Genomic DNA, 9,873 nt, shown 5'->3' on the forward strand with positions numbered 1-9,873 from the left:
GAAGTTCATTCTTCTTGTGTAGGTATGTGTGTTAAAAGACCACATATTGCCTCCAAAACATCATTTAGCGTAGTGCTGTGCTACCTGTTGACATGGGGTCCCTACGAGGTTCCCTTCATTCTAAAGTTACCATTGCTGAAGGAGTTGAGGCAGTTCAAACCAACATTTAGTGTTGTTCTACAAGAAGACCATCCATAGGAGTGTGTGTTTGTTTGTGTGTGTGTGTCCTTAAAACTTTTATGTGTGGCCCTAGACTAAACTGGAAACTAAAAATTTTTATGCAAGTCTTCACACATTGAGTATTCATTGTGTGGGGAGAGATTATTTCAGGAAAAATGAAGAGTTGAAATTCATCCCGACACATTTAATCTTATTAAGAGTTGTATCAGACTGCTCTTACTCCAAGAATTTGAGAAACAGGATCTAAGACAGACTGTGGGGGGCCGCCTTCAGGTTAGCTGGGATGAGTCCACCATCTGCTGGCCTGAAGGAGTACTGCATCTAGCTGTCTGTAGACTTGCAACCATTTTTTACAAAGGCAGCTAATCTGAACAAGAACTGTCCTCAAAAAGCAGCATGATTTTCAGGAAGGCGGTGCTTTTAAAGTATTTATAGAAATAAGTGTAAGGAATGTGGAAGTTATCAGAGTGTGAGGTCTAGTTCTGGAAGAGAAGAAGTAAGGTATGTGGTTTCAAACACGGAGATTGAAGACTTCAGGTGACTTCCAGGAGATGAATGGGCAGAGTTAATGTTTGCAGTCTTTGTTTATGCAGCTCAAGTCTGAGCTATAGTTCACTGGACAGACTGTTGGAAGTTTGTTTTTTTTAAAAAAAGCCTAATCTCCATGATCTAACGTAATTTTGTCAAAGTGGGTTTTGGTGAACACCACTAAATGCAACATATAGACAACCTGCTTCCTGTACTCTTCTGGAATGGTAAGATGCTGAAGGAGTTGGCCAGGCTTCCTAGGATCCCATTTGCCAAGTCTGCTACCAGATGCCTGAGCCCCACAAACCTCTAACCTCTGGTGCAATAATGCATTTTTAAAGCTAAGTTTTCAGGCAACGTTTTACGCATTAATGAGCAATGAAGGCTATGATTAGCAGCTGTTTGCTTTCATTAATGAAAGGCATGCATAGCCGAGTGTAGAGAGCAGGTTACTTCACTCCATAACGTATGAAGCAATGGCTGATTGCTTTTTGAGTGGCCTTGCCCTTACTCTGCCCCCCATTACAAGAGCAGTACAAATCCAGAGGCGGTATCTTCATACTGTGTTTGTATGCACAGACACTACTACCATGTCCAGCATGAATCATGGGCTAGGGTTAGGTTATTCTTTCAAGTAAAACAGTACTACATACCAACTTACCAAAGTAAACAGGGAACATGCAGTTACATGGATGTGTTAGAATTATATCAGAAAAAAAAAACAGGCCCAAGAACATACCAAATACACTTCAACCCTCATCTGGACACCATAAAAAGAAGGTCATCTAACACTGTGAGGAAACAGCCTTTTGCCAGTCATCTGACCCCCAGAGAGTGTACCAGAGATTACAGATATACAAAGCATTCTAGAGGCTTCTACTATGACGCTGCCATTGGTTCATTTGGACCCAGCCCTGAGCCTTGCATCAAAAGTCCAGCATTTTTTTTTTTTGCTGCTAGGGTCAAACTCCAGTCTTTCTTCCAGATAGCTAACTGGGCTTGTTCACCTGGGCTTGGCTTCCAACTGGCCCCTATAGTATCTAACCATTTTAAATGACTCCGCATCTCTGTCAGCTTCCTTGCTGCCTCTGGTAAGGCCTCTCTGAGCTCTGTGGCCTCTTTGTAGCTGTGTGTAGACACATGTGCTCACAAAGGTGGCATTTTACTGTGTGAAATGTTGTCTGAGCTCTAATATATGTGATCAAGAATGTAGTCAAAGGCTACAAATACCAATAGCCAGCTGTGGGGGAAATTGAGACTACCCCGTAAATCGCAACCGATAAACCTGATGCGCCTTGTGACTACATTATTGGTCCATACATTCTGACACTGTGTGTGGAAAGGCACAGAAGTGTCTGTTTGCGTCGCTGGCAACCGTGTTCTCAGATGTGCAGTACAGAAACTCATAAGGTCTCACTGGCACAGCCTCTGCCACAGCAGAGGTTTCTGGTACCAGTGCAAACAATCCACCTGGGAAGCAAAAGTGTCACTACTGGAAGGACACCAAGTGTCAGGGAGATCAATCTGTGAGGGGTACAGCCATGAATTTCAATAAACCCTTTCCTGAGCTGGAAACTACACTCTTGAGTTTAAAATGTCACACATAGTCAAAAGTGACTATTAAGAGTTAGTACCCCGGAGAGATGAAAATCGATTTCATCTCTTGTCTGGATCAGAACCAGTAAAGACTCAGGTCAAGCCTGATTGAACGTAGAATTTTGATGGAGTCGCAGACAACCTAGCTAGAGCAAAGCTTCCCTGACTGACTTGTTTTGGAAAATGTGAACCACAGAATTGAGTTTTCAGAAACTGGGTAAATCAGGAAGCCACCTCTGCCAACCCAAGGCAAGCTGTTTTCGATGCGTCTGTCTGCACTTCCTCAGTCTCGAGCCCTCAACTGCTTTATGAAGTCAACAATAGCAACGTTCGCATTTGCATTTCTTATTCTAAGTTATTATTGGCAGGATGGTTTGCTTTTTTTTCTCTTATGTCCTTTCACAGACTATTTAACACAAACAGTTTATTTTCTAAATATCCAAGGACTAAGAAAAGGAAGTTTTCTTATGGGTTGCTGAATAATAGTTTTTCCTGCCAATGGCTACATATTCAGAATACCAGAGAAACAGATTATTTTTCTGAAAACCTATCTAACAGCTGCTTTCTTGCAACTACGAGATTCAGCCTTCCTCATATTCAACTCAGGGTGAAACCATTGAACTTGTCTCAGCACAGTAATAAGTACATGTCAGTGTCACAGTGACTTCTAACCTGGGGAATATTGTTAAGTCACAGGGCAGGATCCTGTTTTTAAGTTCTCACTATGGTTCACTTTAAAGCAAGAGGGTTGTGGGTGACGGGGAAGCAGATTGGTGAATTTCACTGAACTTCTTGGGTAGAAATGAGAAGACAGCAATCTTAAGAGTCCGTGGGCTTCATTTCGTTCTCTTGCATGGCTGTGATGGGAGGGAGGATAAGCCCCCCCTTCTTCCGCAAAAGCGCAATCTCTTCCTTTAACGCCGTAATCTTTTCTGACTGGGTTTGGACCAGTTCGGTGACCTTCTGCTTTGCCACTATATCTGCTTTCCGAGGGCCCTGGAAGGCATTTACCTATTTGGGGAAAAATAAAAATTAACAAACAAACAAACAAACAAACAAACAAACAAACAAACCACCTCTCTTACAGCCTATTTAAACAGCAACTGCCTCTTCCAGAGACTTTTTACTCATCCACTGAAGCCTCACGCTTAAAATGTGTGCCTTTGAACAACTTTTGAAATTCAACCTTGCTTCGGAAGTAGTTTAAACTATCTATCCATCCTTCTCGACTTGGAGGCTCATCACTGGGATCCAGGTAAGGTACAAAGACAAGTTAGGGGGACCTAAGATAGGAGAAGAGCCCTTCACACTGGAGTCTAGCCGAAGCCTCTCACCAGCTGAGAGTCAAAGACTCTAGCACAATTAGAATCTTCTCTGAAGCTCTGCATAAAGTCGACAAACATGGGACCTTAGGACATCGCCTTTCTTCATTCTATCTGAAAGCTGGTGACACTCGGTAATCTTACAAATAAGACTGTATTAACGTCACTTACAGTAAAAAACATGTCAGCTCCCGTGCGCCACCTTGTGGCCTATGGTTTTCTCTGCCTGTGTTCTTATTTTACATTGAGAATAAGTTCCCAGCCGATTACAAATAAGTTCCCAGCTGTTGTTCCTTGGGGGGGGGGGGGCGTAATTTGAAAACACCTCGTTTAAATTATTTCCAAGATTCTTAAAGGAAATACAAATGGGGGGAGGGGGCGAGGGACTAAGAAAGACGACTGATGTCTTGCAGACCCTATAGAAGTTACTTGAGAACCCATCACTCTGTAGTAAGTACATTCTCAGGCTCAATTTGGATTCCATAATGACAAGTTGAAACCCTCAAAAGAAAAAATAAAATAAACTAGCAAGCATTCGAGGTGCCCACTTCCTGTCAAGTAAAACAAACACTGAAAATGGACCCTGACACCAACCAAAATCAGGGGGTGCACTGGTGTCATTATTTGTGCCTGTGTACCTTACTCTCCAAGACTAAGTATATTGGTGATTACTCATATGTGCTCGTGGCACACAAGAGGAATTTGATAAAACCTGTCCCCTCTGGAAGTCGCTCCAATGTGGCTAATAGTCAGTATCCAGGGACAGATGGCCTGGCAGCTCAAAGTCTGTTTAAATGCCAGCGCTTTGCCGGGCTTTGGATTCTGCAGAGGGCCAGGAGGACAGGAACTCACCTGCTGGTTCTGGAGTGTGTTCAACCTGGAATCAAGTTTCTTCTTCTGCAGGCACAGGTCGTTCATCTGGTGAAGCTTTTTGGTATGCTCCTTCGTCTTCATCATCAGGTCCCAGCGCACCTGAGCAATCTTTTCCTACCGAGGAGGGAAGGTAGGAAACAGACTAAGTGAATTTGGAGAGGAAGTCAAGAAAAGTGAGCATCCAGCTCAGTCAAAACTATGGGGACATAGCTCAAAGATAGAATGTTTTCCAAATACATATTAGGTTTTGGGTTCAGTACTTAAAACTAGAGAAAGAAAATTAAATTTGTAGCCAATCATGCAAAGGGAACACTGTGTGTACATGAAAATATAATCCGAAGCCAGTATGAAAATGGAAACAATTGTATTGAGTCTGGTTTGATTAATGAGAAACACTTGTTGCTGTGCCTAATGATTTGAATTCCATCCTCAGGACCCACTTGGTAGAAGGTGAGATCAACACCTGCAAGTTGTCCTCTGACCTCCATGGATGCACGGTCACAGTGTATGCACATACACAGAACTATAGATGTATAATTTATTAATGGTGCTGGGGATTGAACCTGGGACCTTGTATGGGCTAAGCGAATACTGTCATCATTGACCCTAAGCCCCCAAGCTCTAATGTGCTTTCTAATTTCCAAACTGGTATCGGAGACCAAAGCTTTTAAGTAGAACAGTGGGGATTCTCAGAGAATAGTGGTTTCATATTCAAAACCACGGGCACATATATACTTTAATGCATCACTTGGCCCTTCAAGACAGACAAGTCTCTCTAGTAGGGAAGTGAGGCAGGCCCCTGGTGCTGTGCAGAGCCCCACCAGGACTTTATAACCCCTCCGATGGCCTCTTCCCTTCCCTTACCTCCCACATCCTTAACTCCTTTGCATTGGAGAGCTCCTTCCGAAGCTTTTTGATCTTCAGTTCTTCAAGGGTTGTGTTAACAGAAAGGGTCTGGAGGGCTTCCAGATCGATCACACGGCCAAACTTGCTGATCATCAGCTCCCGGACAGTTTCTTCCATTTCTGAAATGACAGTTATGGCCTCAGTTTCCGAAATGGCTTCAAGCCGATAGTAAATCAACAAAGTTGTAACTAGAAGATGCCAAGGGATTGCCTTTGCAAGACTGTTAAGATTTTTTTTTTTTTTTTTTTTTTTTGGTCATTGTTAGCAAGAGATTTTCCCTGTGGATGTTTGCCTGCTACTTTTCTTACTGAAAATGCTGGTTCATAGACAGCCTTCTTCATTTTAAAAACTCGGGTAAAATGGACATGTTTTTCCCTAAGTGGCTTGTAAGCTCTGATCTTCTCAACTATTGGCTGTCTCCAACTAAAGTATTAAGTTATCTGATTTTTCTCATTGATATCTATAGAATCTAATATTAAGAATGGAGCAGACACTTTCTAGAACTTTCCATCTGTGGTGGTAGGTATATACTTAGCCCAGGGAGTGGTACTATTAGGAGGTGTGGCCTTGTTGGAGTAGGTGTGTTACTGTAGGTGTGGACTTTAATACCCTCTTCCTAGCTGACTGGAAGCCAGTCTTCTCCTGTTTGCCTTCAGATGAAGAAGTAGAACTCTTAGCTCCTCCTGCACCATGCCTGCCTGGACACTGCCATGCTCCCACCTTGATGATAATAAGCTGAATCTCTGAACCTGTAAGCCAGCCCCAGTTAAATGTTGTCCTTATAAGAGTTGCCTTGGTCATGGTGTCTGTTCACAGGAGCAAAACTCTACCTGAGACAACATCTTAACCCAAGCAAACATTACAGTAAGGCCTTGTGGTCCTCTGCCCCGCTCCTTTGCCACTCCCCTTCATCTCCCACACCTCTTCTTGTTTGCTCCATTCCACACTTAATAGTGGAATATAATAGTAAATGAAAAAGTCTTTTCCATTGGCAGCATAGGGAACAATAGCTTTACAGGGTTCCAAAGCAACATAGAACCAAGAGACCTTTTATGAGTGTGTCCATGAGGAATCATGTATAAAAGTCTCACTAAGACAATGAAAAGCTAAAAATACCAAAATACTCAAGAGGTGACTGGCTAGGCAAATGTGTTCATATTCATAAAATGGGATACTGCAGTAGCAGCTAAAAAGAATAAATTACTCATGCTGCGTGAAAATACATCATCGGGTGTGCATCTATACCATGTGACCAGCCCTGGAGACAGAGCATACAGTACTAGAAGGAGGAGAGGCATTGCTGGTTCTCAAGCATGGTGACTGGAACAGCAGAGATGATCGTATTCTGCTGTATTTTCTCATACACAAAGAGAGGCAGACTGTATGTCACACCATTCCTCTTTAAAGCAGGCAGTGACAGGTACTTTGTTTCCTCTCCATAGTGGTGGGTTGGGGAAGGGGTTCTGAAGCTTTGATTGGGAATCTACGAGTCCATACCCTAAGGTCCTTGTCCCCAGTTGGTTATTGACCAATCAATAAAGATGCCAGTGGCCAATGACTGGGCAGAAAGAAAGAGGTGGGACTTCCAGGTTCCCGATCTAGGAGAGAGGAAAGGGCAGGAAAAGGAGGGTCGAGATACTTGGGGGAGAGAGATGGAACAGACTTGGAGCTGCAGGGGAGAGCTTCCAAAATGTAGGTGGAAGGGGAAAGCTGCCCACAAAAGGGCAGCCCGGAAGCATGTTGGGCAGCAAGACCATTGGGCTTCACAGAAGGTAACTGGGCAACTAAACTGAGGGCAGATTTAGAGATGTTGAACTAGAAGCAAAGAGACGGACACACTAGCCGCGGAAGGCTTAGGAGAGTGCAGCCACTGAACCAATAAGGCAGGTTAAGAATGAGCTAGGGGTGTGTGTGTGTGTGTGCGCGCGCGCGCGTGTGCGTTTCATCCTCGAAACCGAGATGGCTCCTGGGCGGGTGCACACCTGCAACTCTCAGGGACAAGGCAGTGAAGACAAAACTACAGGAAACACTGGGTCTGCGGTCCTTGTTTTCTGAAAACCAGCAGGCTGTTGGGTGCCTTTTGAACCAATGCAAGTTACTAGTGGTCCTCTGGCTGAGACACTCACTGTTGATGGTTTTCGCCATCTCTCTCTTTTCCCGGATGAGCAGCTTCCGCCTCTCCCTGCATTCTTTGTTAAGTTTTTGCTGCTTGGCGTTTTCCTCTTGGAGCTGTATGATTCGTTCTTGCAGCCGATCGAGGGAGTGGTTGGAGAAGACCAAGGTCCCGGAAAGGTCTTCAGGCACCTCCCCAAATACCACATACTCTATCTATGGAAACAAAACAAAGCGAATAGAAATCAGAACCAACATAGACAAAGACAGACTGACGGCAGAGGAGAGAGATCCTTGTTTCTCTGTCCTGTTGCTCAAACCCTCCCACCCTTAGGCTGCACTCTTTCTCACCCCAGTGACGGTGACTAGGTGAACAGAAAGTTGTCCTCGGGCTCTTGCCTGATACCTACTTCATAGCAATGGGGCAGGCATTTCAAAGATGACTTAACAAACTGTTAACAAGTTATCAATAAACTGATTTTTGGACTGTTTCTTGCCCCTTAAGATTGACCTCTTCTCTTAATGTGACAAGAGTCTGCAGCAAGCCTTTCTCTTCTTAGGGATATGAAGTTCCACAGCTTAATGTAAATTTGTAATTCAATAGACAGTGGAAATGAACAGAGATGGAAAAATTTTTTTTTAAAAATTTCTACCTGTCTGGACCTCCCTTACTTAATGACACTAAGATAAGGCTTCCACTCATCAGTGCACCGCTGATTAAAGATGGGTGGGAAGCGACCTGTGTGCAAGACCCAACATCTTAACGTCCAGCCATTTCATTCTTCCGACTGCACTGGTGAAGTGACTGTGGGCCATAAGGAAGGGTGCTTGTTTTGGTGTTTTTCCTTAGTTAAAAGTCTGAATGGGTAAGAAGAGTTAGGGATGTGGTTCTGTATACAGAAAAGTTGTCTGTATACAGGGGCTGTGGGAGGGTTTTGGTGTGATGCTGTCTCTGTCCTGATCTTGGGTCACCTGGTGAAGCTTGAGAGGGATGACGACCAGCAGCTCGTTCAGCCTCTGCTGCTTCTCTCGCTGATAAGCCTCCAGGGCCTCCTCGGCTGCATTCAGATTGGTTGCCACAACTTTTACCTGAACAAAGCCGTGGGAGAGATATGGGCACCGGTCAGTGAAGGTATCAGTGTCCAAGGTGGTAATAATGGAAGGCAAGGTGAAAGGAAGAACAATAGGTATAGGATGTGCTCTGGGAGGCCGTGACCCAGGGCCTAAGTCGACAAGACAGCCCAGAAACGTTTATTTTCTTCCTGCCCAGTTAGGATGCATACTACCTATTCAGTCATTCCTGTGTCCTAGAATTGTAAACACTTTCTAAACAAGGGGTCAAAAAAAGAGGTCTCTCTTTTATTTTCTATGTAAAAGCCAGCCTTCAGCATGATATCTTTATCAGAATGGTAGAAGATTCTGTTGTTGTTATTGTTACAATGACCCAAAGAAATTTAATTTTTTTAAAAAAAAGTGTTTTAAAGCATGAAGCTACAACATCCACAAAGTAGACTCTCCATCGTCTAAAAAATCCTAAGGCTTACTATCAAGGCCCAGATATCAAAGTATTCAAATCCAGCAAAGAAAAAGCCCCTTTGGCTCACCTAATTAACATGTCTGATTAAAATTAAACAACTCATCCAAACACAGGACTTCCCATTTTACTTTTACAAACCATGGTTTTCCTTTGTGCCTCTGTCTCCTCTCCAGAGGAGTCCTCTGTCCTGGGGGACCCGGGGGAACAAATACCCCTCCTCCCACTCCCTTGTTCTCTTCCTACTCCCTCATCCTCTATTTCTTATCTTTGTCTCTGATTCCTGTTCCTCTGTCCCTCTGGGGCAAATAAATCTCATTTGTGCTGAGAACTTGGTCTTGGGGTATCCTGAGCTGATACTTTTCATTTCAATGGCTGTTGATAACTTCTCTGAGAAGCTCTGGCAATGTCACACCTATGAAATAGGAGTGTAGGTAGATAGTACGTTAGAAGACAAATAGGTAGTTCACCATACCTTTTTGGAGATTGTATCATATTCTTTTTTCAGGTTATCAACAATTTTCTTTTCTTCAACTAAGGCTTCCTCAATGTCCAGTCTTTTCTCTCGGAGTTGGAGGGCCAGTTCAAAGAGACTTACATCACAGTCTAAAATGAGAATTAAAGTAAAAAGGCAGTCCTGTTTGACAGGAAATGTGGTGGTACAAGAAACATGGAGCTTGGAGATCCACAGTCAATATCAGCTATGCACAGACCTACACCAGACTCTGCAAGGGAGAAATTATTTTCCTTCTTATAAAAAAAAAAGTGAACTCTGTGTGTGTGTGTGTGTGTGTGTGTGTGTGTGTGTGTGTGTGTGTGTGT

At 43.6% G+C, this 9,873-nt stretch overlaps 1 protein-coding gene across 1 annotated transcript in view; it reads right to left on the minus strand.

The window, feature by feature from the left end:
• Positions 1-2,894: 2,894 nt before the first annotated feature.
• The window catches only part of LOC114636489 (cilia- and flagella-associated protein 44), a gene marked incomplete at its 5' end in the record, with an annotated part of 21,082 nt that continues 14,103 nt past the window's right edge, over positions 2,895-9,873 (minus strand). Inside the window, 6 exons of the mRNA XM_028784560.1 lie at positions 2,895-3,315; positions 4,479-4,613; positions 5,364-5,524; positions 7,532-7,733; positions 8,490-8,606; positions 9,527-9,657. Coding sequence (XP_028640393.1) covers positions 3,124-3,315; positions 4,479-4,613; positions 5,364-5,524; positions 7,532-7,733; positions 8,490-8,606; positions 9,527-9,657 — 938 coding nt within the window. The remainder of the gene's footprint in view (positions 3,316-4,478; positions 4,614-5,363; positions 5,525-7,531; positions 7,734-8,489; positions 8,607-9,526; positions 9,658-9,873) is intronic.

Source organism: Grammomys surdaster, unplaced genomic scaffold (genome assembly GCF_004785775.1).
Source record: "Grammomys surdaster isolate TR1022 unplaced genomic scaffold, NIH_TR_1.0 124282, whole genome shotgun sequence".
Taxonomy (NCBI): Eukaryota; Metazoa; Chordata; class Mammalia; order Rodentia; family Muridae; genus Grammomys; species Grammomys surdaster.